Raw genomic sequence first — 24,826 nt, forward strand, 5'->3', positions numbered from 1 at the left:
TATGTTTATGTTACGATATAACCCAATGGTGTTTTCCACAAAAAGCGTGTTTTAATGATGGCAGGTGGAACCGTCCTTAATTACCTCTAATCATCATGAACCCAGACAGTATTTTATTTCTGCTTCTCCTTGGATCAGGCAGAATGTGATGGGCTGACGTGGGGGGGGGGGGTTGTGCTGAGTCCACTTTGACAGCATTCCAGATCCTGATCAATGATCCGCTCCGTAGTTTGCGGGGAGCTCACAGTCAACGAAGCGCGCCCAGGCTCTCTTTCCCCCACACTCTTTCAGTCTTTTACCCCTTTGGCTGAATGTGTGTGTTACGTCCGAGAGATAGACACAGCCTTATTTATTTGGTTTCTTTTTGAAAAAAACGGGACTTTTTTTGGCGTCTTTCCTGTCCCCCCCCCCCCCCCCCCCCCACACCACTCTGCAAATGTCGAAAGGGAGGCGATGGGCTGGATACAAGAGTAACGTGCTCGCTAATCATGTTAGGAAAGGTTAGCAGACAGCAAGAGGGGAGAGAGAAAGACGGACACCAAGAGACCATGCATCGCAGTTCCGAACTCTAGAGAATATATTTTTTGCGGATTTTCCATTCGCTCCTGGCGTATTCCACCCTGCAAAGTGCATATGCATAAATGGAGAGAGAGAATTATGAAGCGAATTGCAGCGAGCCGTGGAAATAATTTCGATGTGACTGGAGCCGCTTCCTCGTCTTCCCGTCGTCGCCGCCGCCTCCTCCTCCAGCAGCGACCTGGTCCGGGTCTGGGAACGTCCCTGAAGCAGCCCACCAGCTCTGCCGGCTTCCCGCTTGCTTCCTCCGCCCCGCTCTCGTAAAACCTCGCTGTGTCGGTGTGTCATTCCCCCCTTTGATACATTATTCTCATTAAAGATGTCGGCTCCAGTCGGGCCTCGGGGCCCTCGGCAGCCCGGCCCTGTTTCTCCTCATCCGCCTCTTCTTGCTTCACCAGCTCCCCCTTCCACCACCGCCGCCACCGCTGCCGCTGCTGCCGACATGTCCGGGGCACCGGACCTCAGCCACCTCACCGAGGAGGAGAGGAAGATCATCCTGGCCGTCATGGACAGGCAACGCCAGGAGGAAGAGAAGGAACAGTCCATGCTCAGGTAAGAAAACAAGGGATCACCATCATCTAGTGTGTGTGTGTGTGAAAAAACAATTGCAACAACAGGAGGCGATTGGAAATAAGGGAACCACAACCACGCCGACAACACGCCTAAAGACGCGGCCATGTACAAATTGTTTCTTAGTTGTAATATATTGTACCTCAGAGCCGTGGGCTGGGTTTTTACGGTCGCCATCTTCCGCCTGAAATTTCAGCACGAAGCTTTAGGCTCTGAGCTTTAGATAGTCTCATTTTTAATTGAGGATTTCCAACTGAAGCTGCCTGTGGGATCTTTGAGTGTGTTTTAATTTTGTGTATTGGTTTTGGCGACACGTCATTGGAAATAGCTCTTCTAATAATGTCAGCCCTCTCCTTCGCTCTCCCTCTCTTTCCACTTGCTCCTCGGGAAAAAAAAGCGCCTGCCCTTCAATCCAGTGCTTAAAGCCCCCACCGTGCCGACCAAAATCCAGGCCGACGGGGTCGTGAGCGACAGGGCCTCCGAGGGCGAGGGTTTCAGCACCACACGACCGTGGACAGCGCCCAGCCACCGAGAGACCAGTCGGCACTCTCGCAGCCAAGAGTCTGAGCCACAGCCACAGCCCAGCATCTAGGCAGAATCAAATCCAGATCCAGACCCATGGCCCCGATCATTAACTGAGTTAAACTCTGGGACAACAACTCTTCCCAGAGAGAGAGTGAGAGAGTATAATGGTGAAACGAAAGCCACAGAGCATGTGCACATGTCAGAAAGTGTAGAAGGGTATCAAAAGTCATTTGAGCTTTAATCAAGCTAAAAGTTTCTATTACTGGTGCTATCATCATTAAAGTAAACTGACACATGTGGAATACACCATAAAGCCAACTGCAGTTGCTGATTGAATGATGTTAGTGTCATACACCGCTGAATTGTTGCAGCATGTAATTTTAAAATGAATTCGTGTATCCTCAAATGCTGCTGTCTTCCTGTTTGTCGTGCAGCCACGTAATACGTTTACGTTTGCTTGCAAATTCATATAATTATCATCTCTTCAATGTGATAAGTGAGGTTTGCGTGTTCGTAATGTTTTCTTTAAAAATAAATTGCTGTTTCCAGTGTAGATTCAGGGAATGCGATAGAAATATACACTAGTAGTTACGTAGTAGTGATGCATCTACCAGTTTCATGGCTTTTAATGGCATTGTCTGTTGGGCGATCTTCCTTGTTTGAGTTGCAGAATGATATTGTACACTAGTGTATTTTATGTGAAGTTCGGGAGGCATATTCACTTCCGGTATTGTCTAAAGTGGGGCGACATATTTACGAATTTTACGCAACTTTGAATTGGGTCTTATGAATGAAAACATATCATTGGTACTAAAAAACGTTCATTTTGAGCGAAGTACTTTGAGATTCTCAAAGGTGTCAAACTTTATCTTGATTGTTTTAGTCTGTGTTTCATGTTTTGATTATCTTATGTTTTACATGCATTAGCAGAATGCATTAATTGTGTGTGATTTGATGAGTCATCGGCTAAAAAGAAAGCAATGTAACAAAAAATGCAGCTTAAACTTTGCAGAAAAGAGCACAGTTTAAACTAAGATATTGGTTTTGAAGGTAAAATGGTCACCAGAAATTCGTATTTAAAAAAATGTAAAACATGGGTGTGAAAAAAATGAAATAACTATGTGTTGGGAAATGTTTCCCTTTTTGCCAGATAAAATTGATGTGCACCATTATTTGTGGGAACTGGCTTTTTATATAATTACATAGACCCAATAGTACTGGTAGCACAGCAAGGAATGTTATATGTATGGTTTGTGTTTCTCCATAAGTATATTCACATTTGTATCAAAAGTCCTGACAGAAGATAGAGGAAAACTTAAAATATTTGAGTATTATTTTGTGTGTTAACGCTACATTTCCCCAAAGACTGATTTATTGATTCAAATTCACGGATGGTGTATTTGACATTGTCTAGCATTTCAGGGGTCTGTGGGCTTTTTATAATCCATAATATTAACCAATTTGAATATGCAGAACAGATTTTGTATTTGAACAATAATTCCACATAGGCATAAATGCACGTACTTTTTCAGCAATCTGAATAGTCAATTTTCTTGAGGTGATATGTGGATGTGGGTTGCCTGCAATCTAATTACCATTGATTGAGAAATAAAAACTGGCCAGCTGCAGCTGTCCCCCACCCAAATCATAAGGTGAAAGAAGGCAGACATGTGGTTGAAATATAAGGACAAATATAATTTAACATTTTTTCTTGTTTGATCAAATTAGTTTTATTGCCTGAGATACACAAGGTCCGAAGGTAATATGCAAGTAGGATTGGTTTGGACTGAAGTTAATGGCATTTTAAGAACTTCTATAATAGACTGTGTATTTTCATAAATGTATTAACATTTGTGCATTAGCTGTTGTTTCCAGGTAATCAGGTCAAAATTGTGACAATTATGCTGTTATTACTCCAGTTTCTAATCCATCTGGACATGCAAATCAATGATGCAGAACTCATTGACATTTGCAGTTTGGTGGATTTGCTTCTCTTGCAAAAATAAAATCAGCAAAATAACCCCATTGGTTTTAATTTATATTTTAAGAGAAAATAAAATTTATGAGGGTGACTTCATGACTGTAATTTCATCTCTTGGTTTAGATGACTTTTATGAACAGCTCATACCTCATTCTCATAGCTTACACTGTCACCTGAACCACTTGATGGGATTACTGCCGTGTCATCACTCTAGATATCTGTTGTTCTGTAAATAGTTTTCTGGCAATAATGTAACTTCCCCTGCCATGTAAAATGTGTTTTAATGATCTTGATCCATTTTCTGTTTCACTGAGGTTACGGTTATCATATTTCATGTATCCTGCTACATCTATTTACAGATTACCAACATCACAGTGGTGAAATACTAATGTATAGAAATTTAAAATAGGGAATGAGAAAAAGACCACTGGTTGAAATCTACAAAACTCACTAGCAATATATAGTGAAAATAATATAACTTTCCTTCCCCCTTATTGTCTATTTGCTTGTCATTTCTTGATGTAATTTACATCAGGTTACTTGTTCAACTGCACTTTCTATTTAACTGACAGCCAGTGGAGGAGGAATTGGGATAAAATATTAAATACTAATAGAAATACTATCAACATTTCTGAAAATAGGGCATAAAATAACAACCTCTCAGGAATTGAAAAGTACCATTACAAGTGTGATTTTGATTGTTGTTGCTTGTTTGAAATAGTCAAGATACTTGAATAAGCATTTTTTTTATTTTTTAAATCCCTCTCAATCTAATCTTTCTTTGATTTGGAGGGCTTGAATGTTTTGATTAACCTACTGAAAAAAACCCTTCAATAAAACACCATGTCAGTAATAAATATTAATCATGCAGAATTTAGACTTTGTTTTCAGACCGTTGCACATGACTTTTTACCTGTGGATGAGAATGTGGGAAGAGTGGAAATGAGGAAGGAACAAATGGTGCATGTGATTGTGTGAAAGACAATGACAAATTTGCCATAAATGTAATTAAGGGAGTGTCTAAACTAATCTGTGCAAACTGCAACAATGCCATTCTTGTGGTTAGGGACAAAACTGCCTGTTGTACTTCTGAGTACCTATGCACATGGAATTTAAAATATTAATTCCCAATTTCTGGAACAGTTCAGTTTTTGTAAAGAGAAAGATAAATTAAAATGAAAAGAATAAAATGAAGAAGAGGAGGAGGCCACTCATGAATTTCTGCAGACGAATGTCCGGGATGATGCTGAATCAAAGTCTTTACGTATTCTCAAGATCTGAGAATACCTGCACAACAGATTTATAACAAATATTTGCCAGCGGTTTTTGAAAATGATTTCCAATGCTTTGCAACCAAGACGAGTAATAAAAAAGATTGAGGCATTTTAATTGAAAATCTTTGACAACTAAAATAGACCAATTTTGCCAAGCACTAAATCTGAAAACCCCCCAAATTGAACCAAAAGTAAATAAAGCAAAGGTAGACACAAAATGCTGGAGTAACTCAGCGGGACAGGCAGCATCTCTGGAGAGAAGGAATGGGTGATGTTTTGGGTCGAGACTTCTTTCAGTAAATAAAGCAAACTGATTTGATATTGAATTTAATGTTCTAATATTTTCTGATTCATAGTGATTAAAATTTTCTCAGAAGTGATTAAAAGCAACAGATTAGCTATGATATACAGTATCTTATGATATGCAATATACACAGTGCTGGATGAAGTTCTGAAATGTCTAGATGTCCCTTGATTACAATTTAAAGTAATTGAAAAGGGAAGGCCTGCAAGTGTAACTTAATGTTTTGCTGCTGTGTAATCTGATTTTCAAAAAGCACATATTCAAAGTAAAATTGATCACATCAGCATTGCAGTTTTTAAAAAAAATCCCACATTGTTTAAATAAAATAAACCGAGAACTGAATAGAATTTGAAACTTAAATGCTTCTTAACAGTCAGACCAATTTTACATTTAAAAAAAGTGCTGGAGTAACTCAAGGGGGTCAGGTAGTTTTAAGCAACAAAAACCAAAGTGCTGGAGGAATTCACTGGATCATGCAGCATCTGAAGCAGCAATAGACAGACAGTGTTTTGGGTCAGGATACTTCTTCAGTCTAAAGAAATGCCATCTGTCCATTCCCTGCCTGATCCACTGAGTTCCTCAAGCACTAATTTTTGTTTAAGATTCCAGCATGTGCAATTTCTGGTGGCAGCAATTTTACTTTGTTGTATGGATAGTTGGCTGGCAAGTGCTTCCAGTAAAAAAAAATCATTTAAAACCCATGAGCAGGTGCACTTCTGATGAACATCGGTGGTATTTGCTCAGCGTACAGTAAAATCCTGCCCAATAAAATGCTGGATAAAAGTTTTCCTTGAGAACAACCACAAAACGAATGATATAAAGAATATTGGTTTACTTGCTGTGCTTCCCAGACACTCTTGTCTTGCCATTACCTTGGCCTGTTTTATTTTACATCTGATAGGTAAGGTGGCAGTACATTCTTTTTGCCTTCTTGCATCATCATAAACTGCACCAAAATGACCAAGTAAATAATTATTCACAAAATGCTGGAGTAATTTGGCAGCATCCCAGGAGAGAAGGAATGGGTGACGTTTCGGGTCGAGACCCTTCTTCAGACTGATGTCAGGGGGGCGGGACAAAGGAAGGATATAGGTGGAGACAGGAAGACCGTGGGAGATCTGGGAAGGGGAAGAGAGGGACAGAGGAACTATCTAAAGTTGGAGAAGTCAATGTTCATACCACTGGGCTGCAAGCTGCCCAGGCGAAATATGAGGTGCTGTTCCTCCAATTTCCGGTGGGCCTCACTATGGCACTGGAGGAGGCCCATGACAGAAAGGTCAGATTGGGAGTGGGAGGGGGAGTTGAAGTGCTCAGCTACCGGGAGATTAGGTTGGTTAAGGCGGACTGAGCGAATGTGTTGAGCGAAGCGATCGCCGAGCCTGCGTTCGGTTTCGCCGATGTAAAGAAGTTGACATCTAGAGCAGCGGATGCAATAGATGAGGTTGGAGGAGGTGCAGGTGAACCTCTGTCTCACCTGGAAAGACTGTTTGGGTCCTTGGATGGAGTTGAGGGGGGGAGGTAAAGGGACAGGTGTTGTATCTCCTGCGGTTGCAGGGGAAAGTGCCCGGGGATGGGGTGGTTTGGGTAGGAAGGGACGAGTGGACCAGGGAGTTACGGAGGGAACGGTCTCTGCGGAATGCAGAAAGGGGAGGGGATGGGAAGATGTGGCCAGTGGTGGGGTCCTGTTGTAGGTAACGGAAATGTTGGCGGATGATTTGTTGGATACGCTGGTTGGTGGGGTGGAAGGTGAGAACGAGGGGGATTCTGTCCTTGTTACGAATGGGGGGAGGGGGAGCAAGAGCGGAGCTGCGGGATGTAGAAGAGACCCCAGTGAGAGCCTCATCTATAATGGAAGAGGGGAAGCCCCGTTTCCTGAAGAATGAGGACATCTCTGATGCCCTAGTGTGAAACACCTCATCCCGGGTGCAGATGTGGCATAGACGGAGGAATTGGGAGTAGGGGATAGACTTTTTGCAGGAGACAGGGTGGGAAGAAGTGTAGTCCAGGTAGCTGTGCGAGTCAGTGGGTTTATAGTAGATGTCTGTCACTAGTCTGTCTCCTGTGGTGGAGATGATGAGGTCCAGAAATGGGAGGGAGATGTCGGAGATAGTCCAGGTATATTTAAGGGCAGGATGGAAATTGGAAGTGAAGTGTATGAAGTCAGTAAGTTATGCATGGGTACAAGAGGTAGCACCAATGCAGTCGTCGATGTAGCGGAGGTAGAGTTCAGGGATGAGGCCAGTGTACGCCCGGAACAGGGATTGTCGACCCACCCGACAAAGAGGCAGGCATAGCTAGGGCCCATGCGAGTGCCCATAGCTACGCCTCTGGTTTGGAGGAAGTGGGAGGAGTCAAAGGAGAAGTTGTTAAGGGTAAGAACCAGCTTTGCTAGGTGGAGGAGAGTGTTAGTAGATGGGAATTGGCTGGTTCTACGGTCGAGGAAGAAACGGAAGGCCCATTTCCTAGTTCAAACAAAATTATCTTTATTTCCCTAGTTCACATTTTCCTATTCACATGGCAGCAAATGTTCCATTTTCAGGTTCAATTTTGTAATGTGATACCCGTTAAATTAAAAAGTACAAATTCCCCAGCATTCTTTGGGCAGAATTGACCACTTTAATCCCTCCTCCATCTTTGTTGTGAGGTGACTTTGGGCGTGCAGTTTGAACACTCATGCTCATAACTGGCTCATGCACACATTAGTAACCATACTTTCTTCTTACAACTGATGAGTTCTGTTAGGAATCAGTTTTTAATCTAGTTAACAACTTTGACTCATAGTAAGTTGGTTTAAAAGAAGAACGTGAATTACTCTTTTATTAGTACAGCTATTTAGTCTTAACTGTGATTCACATCAAAGCACAGAAACAGGAACACATGTGCCTATGGTTTCGGTCGTAAAAAAAAGCTTAACTGTTGCAGCAGTTTATTTTTTTTCAGAAGAACCAAAACTTTATCTGAATGTCCAACTCACATTACACAGTGCAAGTCCCTTTTCACCTAATTAATTAAAAAGATAATCCTATGCTTTAAGGTTCTAAATATTTATGTTTATTTTGAAAGTCCACTGCAGTGACCCTCAGAAACAATACTACATTGGAAGCATCACAGCACTGCTCTGTTGTAAATAGCAAACATTCAGAGACATTAGATATGTTCAAGCCAGCAATAGCAATAATTATCTGTGGTGTAAAGGTTCCATTGCAGATCCTTGACAATTGCTTTTAATACTGTGGATACCAGAAATTTGAAATGGATGCAGAACCATTTGGTAAATCAGGAAGTGCCTATGCAGAGGAATAGGATTAACATTTCAGACTGATAAGATGTGGTCATTACCAAGAACAACTGGTACAATTGTTAAAATCAGAATATCTCCTTGTATTACACTTGAATTGAAAGTATTGCATTTTCACATACTTTATGATCTTGGAATAAGAATATGAAAATGATTATTTTGTAAATCTCCACCTGAAAATGTGTTTAATTATTTACTCCATCAACATCCCTTATAATATTTTCAACCATTACTCTATTGGTTGTGTTCTTACATTTTTTGAACATCATTTCCAGCTTCTCTAGTGTCTCAAACAAACCACAGTCATTTGGCCTGGAGTTATTTCAGTACATTATCTCTGCACCCATTCCTACGCCTTGCAGATCCTTGACAATTGCTTCCTTAAGGGCCATGTCCAGAATAGGGTGCAAAATTCTGCTGAGTAAGTTCAGTCCACATTTGACAAAGCTATCGATTTTTTCACTGATGTATTGATGCCATGCACTTTGCTTAATTTATGAAAATTTGCTAATCAATCAGTTTGTTCATGGTATTAGTCATAAGTTGCACTGTACAAGGGGGCTGATCTTGTAGGTCATAAGCCACAAAGTCACAATTTTGTTGTTGTATCCTACAGCTACTAATTGCATATTCTGTAAATACTGTGATGTCATTTTAATGATGGAAGTTGCTGTGAGTTTTAATTTTAAATCAGAACCAAAATGTTGCAAACTGCAGCTGGACTTGGTTTACTAAATCTTTAAATAGCACTATATTTTCTATTATAATGTAATTTCAGTAGTCCGGAGCATCTCAATATTCTAAATATTTGAATTAGTTCCAGGCAGATAACACTGAGTTTTTATTTAAGTTGGTTAATAGTGCAGAAATACTCCTTGTGGATGTTTGCACTGGTGTTGGCTGGGGCTGTGTTCTTCAGGAGCTGAGCATCACATTGCTCCAGAATAAAATTCACTCCTCAGTTATGAGTTTCCTGCCCTTATTGAGAAGTTAAAACTGGTTTGTTGCAAAGATACCATTGCAACAAAAAGATTTTTACTACTGTCCCTTGAGTGACTACAGCTTAGAGTCTGTATAATGTTTATACCTTACAGTTTTGAAAGTTTTTCATGTCTTGAAGGTAATTTCATTGAGCATCATTATTTATACTGAGAGAACATTGAACAGTACAGGGCAGGAATAGGCTCACAATTTGGCTCACAATGGCTGTGGTAAACATGATGCCAAATCAAACAAATCCATTCTTCCTGATCCATATCCCTCAATTCTCTCTATATGCACCTGCCTATTGAAAAGCCTCTTAGAGCCACTATTGTATCTATTTCCACCACTACACCTGTTTCAGGGGTGTTCCAGGTACCTACAACTCTCCATGAAAGACTTGCCTCACACATCTCCATTAAATATGCCTCTTCTGACCTTAAATCTATGCCCTCTAGTATTTGACATTTCCACCCTGGGAAAAAAAAAGATTCTAACTGTCGTCTGTCATAATTTTATATACGGCTCCCATCAGTCGCCGATATTCCAAAGAAAACAATCCAATTTTGACCAGCCTCTCCTTATAGAAAATATCCTCTAATCCAGGTTAACCTAATTTGCATCTTCTCCAAAATGTCCACATCTTTCCCATAAAGGCGCAAGCAGAACTGCACACAATATTCCAAATGTGGCCTAATCAAAGCTTTATAAAACGATCACATGATTTTGTGATTCTTATACTCAATGCCATAACTGATGAAGGCAAACATGCCATATGTCTTCTTGAAGTCAAATGTCCTTTATACCCATTCCTTCTACATAGCATCATTCTCTCCCACTTCTCCATCTGTTGATCAATTTCCATAAATGCCCTGGTCAATGTGGATCACTTCCTGTATCTTTGAAGATGCTTATCAGTAAAGGCAGATATCAATGAGGAAATTCATCACCAGATCTATTCACTAGCTCACCCTTCATCCAGTTCATATCATATCATATATATACAGCCGGAAACAGGCCTTTTCGGCCCACCAAGTCCGTGCCGCCCAGCGATCCCCGCACACACATTAACACAGTTGAGAGAACGTTTTTGAAGTCGAAGAACTCAAACCTGGTGCCAAGTTCATGATATACTGATCAGCAGTGATCTCAGCCCTCTTCAGAGACTTGGACAATTTACAGTGCATGCTTCAATGGTCAGGCCTAACATCAGCACCAGAGAAGTGTTATCATTGCTTTCACAAAGCCGTCCATATCCACAGGGGAGAATAGGTGAACATCCACAAACCAATACCCCCAGCATTAAAGCACAGATTATACTGAGTGCACATGACACCAGCACATCATGGCACATTTTTGAAACAAGCACCTACATTACTCTGAACTCCATCACAGGAGTACAAAGGAAATGCTTAGATGACAGCCCGTGATCTATGAAAAAAATTAACATCCTCATTGACTTGTGCGAATCTCTGCCCCAAATTGCTCAAACTGATGGTGAAACTTTCAGGAAAGCCCCAGCACTATGAATCTGTGGGTGTATGTGGATGCAAGGTGTGAACAGTGCAAGAAGCGAACAACAATCCAAACAACTCAACCACCTTTTCTGTAAAGCCCCGCCTGTCCCACCTGCGACAGAGTTTGCAGATCTCGTATGGTATTCATTAGTCACCTCAGAATCCACAGAACTGTTGTGCAAACTCATCCTTGTCTCAAGAGATTACCTTATACTATGGTTGGATGGGAAAACTCTCTGGAGATGCAACTATCCAAATCATGTCTTTGCTGCACTGGAAAATCTTAGCTTTATATTTTTACTTCCTTTTGTTTGAGATCAAAGTACATTGCGAAAATGCTATGTTGGAATGCTTTCCCAGGAACCAAAGGCAGTACTAAATTTTACAGTGGACTTTCTGCACTTTGGGAAAGTTACAATGCTCAAAATCAGACATAAATGTAGTGGGATTGGAATACCCCCAAAAAAGTAAAGATCGGCAAGGTAACACAACAAAAAGTATAAAATGAAAGCAGACTGATGTGGGAAAAGACATAAGAAATAAGTATAATAAAAGCAAAGAGGAAAGATTAGGGATGTGAGGTGTAGGTTGAAACACTGATTGAAAGTGGCGGAAGTGGCGGCGCCTAACGGCTGCGGCTCGCTGGCAGTCTGTTCGTCTTTTTTCCTTTTTTTTTTTTTTTTTGGTTGTGTATGTGTGGGTGGTGGTGGTGGTGGTGATGGTGGTGGGGGGGTGGGGGAAACCTTTCTCTTTTAGGTCTCTTCCTCACGGCGCGGGGTGTGGCTCGGCCGCGGGGCCTAACATCGCCCGGTGCGGCTCGGCCGCTGGACTTAACATCGGCCGGCCTAACATCACTGGTGCGGCTCGGCCGCTGGACTTAACAGTGCCCGGGCTGCGGGGCCTAACATCGCCCGGCGCGGCGCGGCCGCGGGACTTTTCATCGCTGGTGCGGCTCGGCCGCTGGACTTAACATCGCCCGGTGCGGCTCGGCCGCGGGGCCTAACATCGCTGGTGCGGCACGGCCGCTGGACTTAACAGTGCCCGGGCCGCGGGGCCTAACATCGCCCGGTGCGGCTCGGCCGCGGGACTTTTCACCGCTGGTGCGGCTCGGCCGCTGGACTTAACATCGCCCGGTGCGGCTTGGCCGCGGGGCCTTCCATCGCCCGGTGCGGCTCGGCCGCTGGACTTAACATCGCCCGGTGCGGCTCGGCCGCGGGACCTAACATCGCCCGGCGCGGGTCGGCCGCAGGACTTAGCTGCGCACGGCTCGGTCGCGGGGCCTTCAATCGCCCAGTTCGGCCGCGAGACGTCTCAGCGCCCGGTGCGACTCGGCCGCGGGGACTTCCATCCCCTTGCGGGGACTGTGCGGGTCGGCCGGGGACGAGCTGTCTGTCCGTGGGCGTGGGGAAGAGAGTGGAAGTTTTGTTGCCTCCATCACAGTGAGGGGTGGTTTGGAGTCACTGTGATGGACGTTTGTGTTGGGGTCATGTGTCTTGTGTTCTTTTTTGTGTGTGACTGCTATGTAGTTTCGTTCGGTACCTTGGTACCGAATGACAAATAAAGCTCTGTTGAACTGTTGAACTGTTGAAATCTTACACTTGTGATTTATCTGATAATAATAACTTTGGTTAACCTCCCTGTAATCATTTTATAGAATTGTGCAGGTGCATTGAAAGAGCCACAAAACTTGATGGAGTATGGTGCATTAATTCAAAATGTATCGTGTTTGAATTATCTATGTGTGGGGAAAGCAAGAATTGGCAAGTTATTTTTAAATTAATATTCCAGGTATTTAAAATCATGCTTCATTAAGTTATTTTTGTCATAATTATATAGTTAAAACAGATTAGCAGTAATAGCTTTTAATTTATAATAAAAATGTGTACACTATTAAAAATAAGAAGTCAAACTAAGAATATTCTTTATTTGTATTTTGATGTTCATCCTATGTAGAAATAAAAATAGGGTAACTTTGAAGATGCTTCTAGATTATGCCATTTCCATTTCTGCTAAATGCAATATTGGACAATGGTCCATCCATTATTGGTTGTGGGCTTGGTGATAAAAAGATATGCAGATAATGAAACGCAAAAGGACCACAGTGAACCTAGTGCAACGACTAGGGTGGGGGAGGGATGGAAAGAGAGGGGATGCAAGGGTTACTTGAAGTAAGATAAATCAATATTCGCACCACTGGGTTTACAGTGCCCTCCATAATGTTTGGGACAAAGACCCATCATTTATTTATTTGCCTCTGTATTCCACAATTTGAGATTTGTAATAGAAAAAAAAAAATCACATGTGGTTAGAGTGTACATTGTCAGATTGTAATAAAGGCCATTTTTATACATTTTGGTTTCACCATGTAGAAATTACAGCAGTGTTTATACATAGTCCCCCCATTTCAGGGCACCATAATGTTTGGGACACAACAATGTCATGTAAATGAAAATAGTCATGTTTAGTATTTTGTTGCATATCCTTTGCATGCAATGACTGCTTGAAGTCTGCGATTCATGGACATCACCAGTTGCTGGGTGCCTTCTCTGGTGATTCTCTGCCAGGCCTATATTGCAGCCATCTTTAGCTTATGCTTGTTTTGGGGGCTAGTCTCCTTCAGTTTTCTCTTCAACATATAAAAGGCATGCTCAAGTGGGTTCAGATTGGGTGATTGACTTGGCCACTCAAGAATTTACCTTTTTTAGCTTTGAAAAACTCCCTTGTTGCTTTAGAAGTATGCTTGGGATCATTGTCTTGCTGTAGAATGAACCGCCGGCCAATGAGTTTTGAGACATTTGTTTGAACTTGAGCAGGTAGGATGTGTCTATACACTTCAGAATTAATTATGCTACTACCATCAGCAGTTGGATCATCAATGAAGATAAGTGAGCCAGTACCTTCAGCAGCCATGCCCAGGCCATAACAACCCCACCACCGTGTTTCACAGATGAGGTGGTATGCTTTGGATCTTGGGCAGTTCCTCTCCTCCATACTTTGCTCTTGCCATCACTTTGATATGTAGTAAGTTAATCTTAGTCTCATCAGTCCACAATTCATTTTTCCAGAACTGTGATTGTTCTTTTAAGTACTTCTTGGCAAACTGTAACCTGGCCATCCTATTTTTGTGGCTAACCAATGGTTTGCATCTTGCAGTGTAGCCTCCGTATTTCTGTTCATGAAGTCTTCTGTGGACAGTGGTCATTGACAAATCCACACCTGACTCCAGAAGAGTGTTTCTGATCTGTCGGACAGGTGTTTGGGGATTTTTCTTTATTATAGAAAGAATTCTTCTGTCATCAGCTGTGGAGGTCTTCCTTGGCCTGCCAGTCCCTTTGTGATTAGTAAATTCACCAGTGCTCTCTTTCTTCTTCATGATGTTCCAAACAGTTGATTTAGATAAGCCTAAGGTTTGGCTGATGTCTCTAACAGTTTTATTCTTGTTTCTCAGTCTCATAATGGCTTATTTGACTTTCATTGGCATAACTTTGGTCCTCATGTTGATAAACAGCAATAAAAGTTTCCAAAGGTGATCGAAAGACTGGAGGAAAGATTAGGTGCTGAGAGCTCTCTTACACCTGCATTAAAGAGTCATCTGAACACACCTGAGCAATTACAAACACCTGTGAAGCCATGTGCCCCAAACATTATGGTGCCCTGAAATAGGGGGACTATGTATAAACACAGTTGTAATTTCTACATGGTGAAACCAAAATGTATAAAAATGGCCTTTAATAAAATCTGACAATGTGCACATTAACCACATGTGATTTCTTTCTATTACAAATTTCAAATTGTGGATTACTGAGGCAAATAAATAAATGATTGATCTTTGTCTCAAAAATTGTCTCAAACTGTATATGCCAGGCTCTTGCTTTAGAGGAACCAGAGTCAGGGGTTTGGGAATGGCTTAACTATTAGAATAGCAGATGAAGAGAGATAATGGACATTTGTGCTCACCACTGATCTCGGAATGAATGGGCTCCCACCTCCATTTTTGCTGCTGCTGATCTTTTCCCGTTTTGATGCATTCTAAATCCGCTTATTAGCCCGTAAATGTTCAATAACCATTAAAAATTGAGTTTGCTTCAAGCAGAATCAAATTATTAAAGTCCAGAAATTTGGGTGCACAGGGTGGTGGTCACTGGTCCTGAATTTGGAGCTTTCCAGAACTTTGGGCCTTATTATAATGGCAGTTGAGCTCACAATATCAGGTTGCACCTCAGGATGCTCAGCTAAGTGGGTGTAGGCATTGAGAGCAGGGACATGCTGAGAGTTAAGGAAAGAGGGTGGGGAAGGAAGAGGTAGGAATCTAAGTGAGAGGGGAGAATGGGAGTGCTATGGTGAAAGAAGCGATGGCGACTGAAATCATGTGGGGCAATGATTGGGGGTTTGGTGTAATAACATGCAGCCAAGAAACTCACTCTTGTTGATCAAGGGTTCACATATTGCTTTTTCCAATAATGCAGAGGGATACTCAAATGTTCAATTCCTTAAGATGTAATAGAATGGATACCTATGTTTTCCTTTTTTCACAGGTCGTTGGATGCGTATGTTGAAAGGCTGGAGCAATTAGGCTTGTATACACTGAAATTTAGAAGGATGAGGGGGGATCTTATTGAAACATATAAGATAATTAGGGGATTGGACACATTAGAGGCAGGAAACATGTTCCCAATGTTGGGGGAGTCCAGAACAAGGGGCCACAGTTTAAGAATAAGGGGTAGGCCATTTAGAACAGTGATGAGGAAGAACTTTTTCAGTCAGAGAGTGGTGAAGGTGTGGAATTCTCTGCCTCAGAAGGTAGTGGAGGCCAGTTCGTTGGATGCTTTCAAGAGAGAGCTGGATAGAGCTCTTAAGGATAGCGGAGTGAGGGGGTATGGGGAGAAGGCAGGAACGGGGTACTGATTGAGAGTGATCAGCTATGATCGCATTGAATGGCGGTGCTGGCTCGAAGGGCTGAATGGCCTACTCCTGCACCTATTGTCTATTGTCTATTGTCTATTGTCTATATGGCATACGAGTGGTCTGCTATTATGCATATTTCTTGAATCTAAAATTAAAGGTTTTACCTGGCAACATACGTAGATTGTAAATTCTGCGGTAGGGAAATAGGTTATAGTTCATTTCAAATGAAGTATTTGTGCTTCAAATAGCTTCCTCAAATAAGCTTATTTGAAGCACAAATACCACTATAATACGTTTGAACTAGCCTCTAACCTGTTTAACCATCTCTAGCAATCTTTTCCACTCTTTTCATATCTATGTAATATTTCATATATGCATGCTTTCCTTTAATGTGTATATTGTGAGCACATACAATTTTCAGCGGCTAATTAGACTAAATGGTCTCTGCTGTGCTTATTTAATGGCAAATCTATGCCAAAAAAGTTGAATGGCCACTTGAGGATGGAGCCAGTGTCATAAGAGCACAAGAGATAGAAGCATTAGTGGGCTATTGTCCCCTGGAACCTGGTCTGCTATTCAAGGCTAATCCTCTATCTCAACACTATCTTCCCGCTTAACCTATCTTTCGATGTTTCCATAGATAAGAAATCTAATGCTCTAACTTTTGAATGCACTGATAATTGAGCCTCAAAAGGCATCCAGAACAGGGACTTCCAAAGATTCGCCACCCTTTTATTGGAGATTTTTCTCCTCATTTTAGTCCTGTATAGTTTACTCTTATTTCAAGTGGTGATGCTTTTTTTCTAAACTTTAACCAGGGGAATCATTTCTGTGTGACTACCCGATTGAACTCTCCAAGAAATTTGTATCTTGCACTCTTTTTAAATCCTTCTTAAGGGCTAAGAAAAACAATAGAGTGATATTAAAAGCTTCTCATCAGCAGAGCAAACCAAACTCTTGCAAATAGAAACATAGAAAATAGGTGCAGGAGGTGGCCATTTAGCCCTTCGAGCCAGCACCGCCTTTCATTGTGATCATGGCTGATCGTCCACAATCAATAACCTTCTCCCCATATCCCTTGATTCAACTAGCCCCTAGAGCTCTATCGAACTCTCTCTTAAATCCATCCAGTGATTTGGCCTCCACTGCCCTCAGTGGCAGAGAATTTAACAAATTCGCAACTCTTTGGGTGAAAAAGTTTCTTCTCGCCTCAGTTTTAAATGGCCTCCCCTTTATTCTAAGACTGTGGCCCCTGGTTCTGGACTCGTCCAACATTGGGAACATTTTTCCGGCATCTAGCTTGTCCAGTCCTTTTATAATTTTATATGTTTCTATAAGATCCCCTCTCATCCTTCTAAACTCCAGTGAATACAAGCCTAGTCTTTTCAATCTTTCCTCATGGTAAAAAGTTTTAATGTTATGAATGAACTGTATATGCCTTATATATGCAATGAATATCTGCCTAAGGCAAATGACTTAGTAATATTACAAATAATAAGGGATGCCTGTGGCTATTATTGGACTTTTCAATGGATGGAAAACCAGGATGCCGACAGGTCATACATTGGAATTGCAAGAGATATATAAACACGAGGAAGTAAGAAAGCTGAAATAACGCAATCACGTAACTTTTTACTGAGATCAACTCAAATTTGTTTGTCAACCAAAGGCTTAGAAATAGGGTTAATACTGGCCTTTGCCCACAACGTTGGTGTTGGGTAACCTGGAAATGTTAGTACACTAGGACAGGAAATACCAATTGTGGTAGAAGATCAGCCATTATCTTAGTGAATAAGAGGAGTACACATTTGTGTGATTTAAAAAAAAATTAAAAAATTTTACAAATGAAATGTTTAGAAATAATTCTGAGAAGCACAATGTGGCTGCTTCAAAATTCAGGCTATTTGTTTCCTTTGGATCAATATTCTTATCAAATGGAAGCTTTTAATCGGGTTTGAAATTCAACTTTGGCTCTAAGCATTTAATGAGTGTACCATACTCTGTTGCCTATCCCTCCACTCCTGAGATTTGATTTTCCCAACTGGCCAGTATTGCAATGTCCATTTACTGCCAGTGTCAAAAGTTGAATCTCTATCTTCTGAATTTACTAGGTACGGAAGTGAACTTGAGAATTTATCTTGTATTTCTTAGCACTTAAGAAGCACTTAAAATTATGAAATCTAGTCATTATTTCGATTTAATTCTGGTTCAATTTCATTCAGTTTACGTTATTGGATGCATGAAAAGGTTGACATATTACTGTCCACTTACAATGATAGAGCAATATTTTTTGAAGCATCATGAGTTGGCAATGTGGTACGTTTGGCACTGACATCAGAGGAATGGGTTCAAATTCAATGCAGGTTGATAGAATACTCACTGTTTTCTGATTGTAAGTGTCCCATGTGGAATTAGTTCAGACGCTATTAATCTGAATGGGGCCTTTTTCCAATTCAGGCCTTTTTCCAATTCAGGACCAATTGATACTCACATTCTCAACAAGACATAAGGTGGAAAGTTAGAAAAATGTCAACCTGTGCAAGAGAAATATTTTCGAACATTAGACTGAAAGAATATTTTTAGAGTAGAACTGTGGGATCCTGAAAACATCACACTTAATGTTGATAGTTTCTACACCTGGTAGTCAGACTACTAAGAAAATACACTGTTTCATCGCTTTTGTTTTTCTGTGGAATATGGGCATTTGTGGTAAATCTAGCGTTTAATGCCATCTGTAAGGTAATGGTGAGCTCCTGTCTCGGATCTCTTCAGTTCATGTTTGAAACATTCCTGAATCGCTCAAAGGTGATTCCAAGCAGAACCTCCTTCAGTCCCAAATGATTTAGTGTGGTAAAAAAAACATGGCCTCAGGCTCAGATTGCTCAGCTCAGCATCAGTTGTTGCTCTGTACCCTGTAACTGCACAGGTGCTCTCCTGTAAGTTGGTTTATCTCAAGGAGTGAATGTATCAGCCTGGCAAATTGAACAGATGCTGCTGAAAGAAGGGATCGGAGAAGTTGTCATTTGTGCCCAGGAGGTATCTGGAGAGCGGATAACTTTGACTTGAATAGGAGGGAGCAAAGAAGGAATTGTGCTTGAGGGTTATGCATGAGGATCAAGTACGAAAAATTGGATATTATTACAGGCCCATAGTACTGGGCTGAGTGGGTGAGTGCTGCATGCCCAGGATGAGATTCTCAACAATAACATGATTGAACTCATTAGGTTTATTGTGTGGGCTGGAATTTAAAAAAAAAATTGTTACTCCTTGTGCTTGGGCTAGATCCAAAGTGTTCTGTTTAATCCTGTTCTGTCCAGATCACTATTGCCATTCAATGGTTCACCAATAATAGAGGAAGTGAATGTTTAATGTGGTGGAAGGAATATCATAAAATAGACTGTTTTGTTGGAGCTTCTGTAACATTGTTTAGAAGTGCTTTTATGCAATCAAGTATTTTATTACGCTCTTGGTTTTTGCCATCTGAATGCTGGGAAGGCTTTGGGGAGCTGGGCATTAGAGTGACTGGCCAAATCTCATTGGAAACTCTATTTTTGTAGTCCCCTCACTAGATAGCTTCTGATTCATTGTGTACAACACCATGAGATTTGTGAGTGATATGTTGAAAACATCGCTTCCAGCAAGCATCTTGTTTTTCACAGTTTGGTGTTCCACATTGGTTCAATGCCAACTAAACACATGCTTGAGAACCACACTTAGAAGATTAAAATTGGATATTCAGGAAAGGGCAAAAGTGCACATTATACAAAACAAACAGAAAAGATTGCAGAGATAAATATTCAGTGAATTATTACCATGTTTATTAAAGAATAAACATCAAATAGAAGCAACCAGCTACACTTTTAAATTATAGATGTGTGGAAGCATATGGAGTGTTGTACATGTTCTTAAAAATCTTTTTGTCAATTTCTAATATTGACAATATGACTTAAGTGTAAATGTATCACATTATATTTTTTTGCAATGTACAATATTGTTATTAAACCATTATATGAAATTATCTTGTGTTAAAAATTCTTCATCACTTCCTGTTTGGAACAGGAAAGTTTAGAATTGATGATTAGATCCAATAATGTATCACAGGTACCATTTGTGTCTTTGTAATCTATTTTGCTTCCATCAATTAGTGTACATAAACATTGAACACTTTGTCTTGACCCATGTTAAATTTGTCTAAGTTCTTTGATAACAAAGCTTAGATATTTTATTTTTTTAATAAGGATGAAGACTCGATTTTTATTATTGAGCACAAAGGTGCAGCTCCCAAATGTGCCATCTGCATACATAGATCTGACACGATTTTGATATGAGGGCAATTTGATTCATCGGGGCAATTTCCATTTATTGGTTTCCTGTGGATGCTGAAAAATTGGGCAATGGTAGATTAAAAAAAAATTCTACCACCCACTGGATACACAAAGTCATCCTGACTCAATTATTATTGAGTGCCGTTGCTGAAGTTGATGGTAGCCTTATTGAAAAATACAATAAATCAAGTTTTTTTGTTTAATTTAGGCACGCATAGAGTGCATGCTGCACTTATTAAAGGTATGAGTGATAAAGGTATAGTCAAATATGGCATTATGTGAGAGGAGAAGGAAGAGACATGTATAGGGCATAGATATTGGCATCAATATCTATTGAGGGCGTGCAGCGTAGGTTCACTAGGTTAATTCCCGGAATGGCGGGACTGTCGTATGTTGAAAGGCTGGAGCAATTGGGCTTGTATCCACTGGAATTTAGAAGGATGAGGGGGGATCTTATTGAAACATATAAGATAATTAGGGGATTGGACACATTAGAGGCAGGAAACATGTTTCCAATGTTGGGGGAGTCCAGAACAAGGGGCCACAGTTTAAGAATAAGGGGTAGGCCATTTAGAACGGAGATGAGGAAGAATTTTTTCAGTCAGAGAGTGGTGAAGGTGTGGAATTCTCTGCCTCAGAAGGCAGTGGAGGCCAGTTCGTTGGATGCTTTCAAGAGAGAGCTGGATAGAGCTCTTAAGGATAGCGGAGTGAGGGGGTATGGGGAGAAGGCAGGAACGGGGTACTGATTGAGAGTGATCAGCCATGATCGCATTGAATGGCGGTGCTGGCTCGAAGGGCTGAATGGCCTACTCCTGCACCTATTGTCTATTGTCTATTGTCTATCAATCTATTGGACCAAAGGCCTGTTTCTGCACTTTAAATTCTGTTTAATTGATACCTAATGTAGAACAACCATAGGCCTTTTGATTGACAAAGAAGCCATAATTACTTTGCTCTATCAAGGGAAACATTGTCAGCCAATAGTTTTCTCTCTCTTTCCTTTAAAAGTTAACATTGTCGCGCGTCGAAAGAGGCCCGAAATAAAGGCGAGGAGCCGGGTATTTCGGGAGGTTTGGTTTTATTAGTTATCAGACCGGTCAAGCCTGCTGGAATGACTTCGCGCCCAAAACCTCGTCCTTATAACCGTAGCAAAGGACCGCCCCCCTGGACCGGTCCATTCCCGTGCCGAGGGGTCGGTAGTGGTATGGCCCGACCCTTGGGAGCCGCCACAGGACCCCCCCCCCCCAGAACCGGAGGCATGAAAAGCACTGGTGGTCGCACAACCCGACCGGACCGCGTACGAAAATCGGTCGACAGAGGGGCCGGCGGAGGCACAGTTGGAGGGACAGGTGGTGAGACAGGTGGTGGGAACCACAAAGGGGGGCGACCTCGTGGTTAAGGTTGGGCAACCCGCAGTGCGTTTCGTGCCTCTGGTTCTGGGGGGGGTGTCTTGTGGCGGCTCCCAAGGGTCGGGCCAAAGAGGATGCAAAGAGGATGATCTACTCAGTGTATGCTGTCTATACAGATGGACCACAGTCAGATGGTTGGATTTCCCAAAGTGAGGGCATGGGATGGAGCGATAGGCATCTTTGATGGTGGAATAGTAGTGTTTGAGGATGTTAGATTCTCTGGTGCTGCAGGAAACGTGCTGGTAGTAGCATGGAATGACATCTTCAAACTGACCTTGTTGAAGTCTGGAGTTGTGATAAGAAAGGCTTTTAAGGATGCTGTCTAGTGTTTGTTGAACACAGCATGCAGCTTCTCCAGTCAGCAACCTTATTTTCTTGTGACTGTACATTGGGCAGCAGGGGGGTTGGGGGGGGGGGGGGGGGGAGGGGTTGTCGTCCCCTTCCCTTCAGTTTAACTTGTAGGCCACATCGTATCACATTACCACATTTCCAGACACAGTGGAGGCCTCTGCAGTGTTTCCTGGCACTGTATTCGCTGTGAGTATGATTCTCTGCGAGGATTTCCCTGGCATTGGGGATTCCTTTACAATTGGTAGCTCTGATGCTATTGGGTGATCACAACAGCACTAATCAATTTAAATGGATTAGTATACTAGTCAGTTATAGTGCTGATTTCTGCTGTTTTTTTTACCCAAATAAGTTCAGAGCTTTTAAATTTGATCCTGTCCTGTTGGGCTGCTGGCAAAATGTCATCACAGTACGGTACAGTTTTTGATTCCTATCAGGAAGCCAGTTCTGAATCCATACAATCAAGTCACTGTGCATCTCAATCTTCTGGAGCAGCCGAACTTGGTGGATTTTATCAAATGCCTAACTAAAATCCATGTAGACAAAATCCATTGAAGTACCCTCATCACTTTGTCACTGCTGTGTGCAAAGCCATGATGACTATCCTTAATTAACCAAAGGTATTTATTCGCAAAATGCTGGAGTAACTCAGCAGGTCAGGCAGCATCTCAGGAGAGAAGGAATGGGTGACATTTTGGGTCGAGACCCTTCTTCAGTCTGACATCCACATCAACAATCCTTGATTGTTGTCAAGGCATCCGCAATCTTCTCTCTTGCTCCTCTCAATAACCTGTGATAGATTCCATCAGGTCTTGCGGATTTATCCACCTTAATGCTCTTCAAGAGTCTCAACACCTCCTCCTTATTAATATCAAACTGCCCTTGCATTTTGGTTCTCTCCGCAGTGATCTCAATGTCCTCCGTGTCCTTCTTGAAAACAGATGCAAAGTAATCATTTAGTACCTTACCTACATCCCCAGACTCCAAGTAAAACTTCCCTCTGTTATCTTGAGTAATCTTACCTTTTCCCAGTTACCCACTTGTTTTTAATGTAGATATAAAAAGACCTGGGATTTTCTTTAATCTGCCTTGCCAAAGCCATTCCATTGTCTTTTTGACCCTTATAATTGCCCGCTTGTTCCTCAAAGGACCATTCCGATTCCATCCTTTTAAATCTTGCATGCACTTCTTTTTTTCTATTTGAACAAATTTACAACCTCCTTGGTCATCCAAGGTTCCCTTCTATCACCATCCTACCACTCCTCCTTGCTGCAGCATGCCGGTCCTGAACTTTAATCAACAGGACTTTAAAGGACTCCTACATGTCAGATGTAAGCTTACCCAATAACAATTGCTCCTAGTGTATCCTCCCAAGCTCCTCCCTAATAATGTTGTAGCTTACCTTTCTCTAATTCAGTACCTTCCCATAAGGTCCAGCCTCCTTCCTATTCGAAACAATCTTAAAACTTATTGAGTAGTGATCACTGTCGTCAAAATGCTCATCCATTGTAGCACCAGTCTCCTGGCCATGCTCATTTCCCAACACGTTCCAATATGTTCCCTTCCCTTATGCTGCTAGCCCTGTTCAATGTCTGTAGCACCTTTCTCAACATATTTGTTATACCTCTTGATTTCTTTAATGAATGAATAACTTTTTGATGTCAGATGTTCATTACCATGAAATTGCCATTTTACTTGATGCTGTGATGAAAACAATAACGCTAACTTGACCAGAACAAATGAATTTTGTTAAATTGTGCAGCAGAATAATGTCTGAATGTGAATTTAAGTTGCCACAAAGACAGGTTTCATTGTTTGTTTTACTGGGGAGATAATAATTTTGCTTAGCAGAGAGCACTGACTCACTGTCATTCAGACAAATATTAACTGAGCATTAAACTTCCCACCGAGGACGATTATCATGAACTGCTTCCTGTTTGCTAACAGACCAATTCATGTGGTATGCACACGTGCTCATGTTCACAGTATACTGAAACTGCAAAATCAATGCTAGGGTTACTATGGTGATACATTAACCAGACACAGCACAGAGATCTGTGATCCTCAATAGTCACAAACTAATTGTAGTTTTGACAAACATAGGGAATCTCTGTTTTAGATACAGTTGGAACTGTCAAACAAAATAAAAATATTTTGAAACAGTTGTTTCTGTGGATTTGGGCTGAGTGATTATAATGCTGACAGTAAAATCTCCTAATTAAGAATGTCTTAGTTCCAAAGTATATCAGTTTCAGGTGAAATTCATCCCTAGTTTGGACTTATTGACTTAATTGTGAATCGTCTTACTTTTATTAGCAACAGAGCCTAAAATCCTTAGGAGGGGATTTTTGATATTTGATTTCCCCCCCTTTTGTGTGCACAGCTGGAGTTTTAAAGCAGCTAATTTCACATGTATTGAGGTACAGTGAGAAGCTTTTGTTGCTTGCTAACCAGTCAGTAGGAAAAAAAACACGATTACAATCGAGTCATATACAGCGTATATGACTCGATATACATGATAGGGCAATAATGTTTAGTGCGAGGTAAAGCCAGCAAAGTCTGATCAAGGATAGTCCAAGTGTCACCAATGAGGTAGATAGTAGTTCAACACTGCTCTCTGGTTGTGGTAGGATGATTTAGTTGCCTGATAACAGCTGGGAAGAAACTGTCCCTGAATCTAGGGGTGTGTGTTTTTGCCTTTTTCCTGATGGGAGAGGGGAGAAGAGGAAGTGGCCAGGGTGCAACTCATCCTTGATTATGCTGCTGGCTTTGCCGAGGCAACGTGAGGTATAAATGGAGTCAATGGAAGGGAG

At 41.5% G+C, this 24,826-nt stretch overlaps 1 protein-coding gene across 25 annotated transcripts in view; it reads left to right on the top strand.

The window, feature by feature from the left end:
* Positions 1 to 247: 247 nt before the first annotated feature.
* Positions 248 to 24,826, top strand: part of rims2a (regulating synaptic membrane exocytosis 2a) — a 711,765-nt gene continuing 687,186 nt past the window's right edge. For all 25 annotated transcript variants that reach the window (XM_078397872.1, XM_078397861.1, XM_078397867.1 and 22 more), the window contains exon 1: positions 248 to 1,128. In XM_078397872.1, coding sequence (XP_078253998.1) covers positions 896 to 1,128 — 233 coding nt within the window. In that variant the 5' untranslated portion in view covers positions 248 to 895. The remainder of the gene's footprint in view (positions 1,129 to 24,826) is intronic.

Source organism: Rhinoraja longicauda, chromosome 4 (assembly GCF_053455715.1).
Source record: "Rhinoraja longicauda isolate Sanriku21f chromosome 4, sRhiLon1.1, whole genome shotgun sequence".
In the NCBI taxonomy this organism is placed as follows: Eukaryota; Metazoa; Chordata; class Chondrichthyes; order Rajiformes; family Arhynchobatidae; genus Rhinoraja; species Rhinoraja longicauda.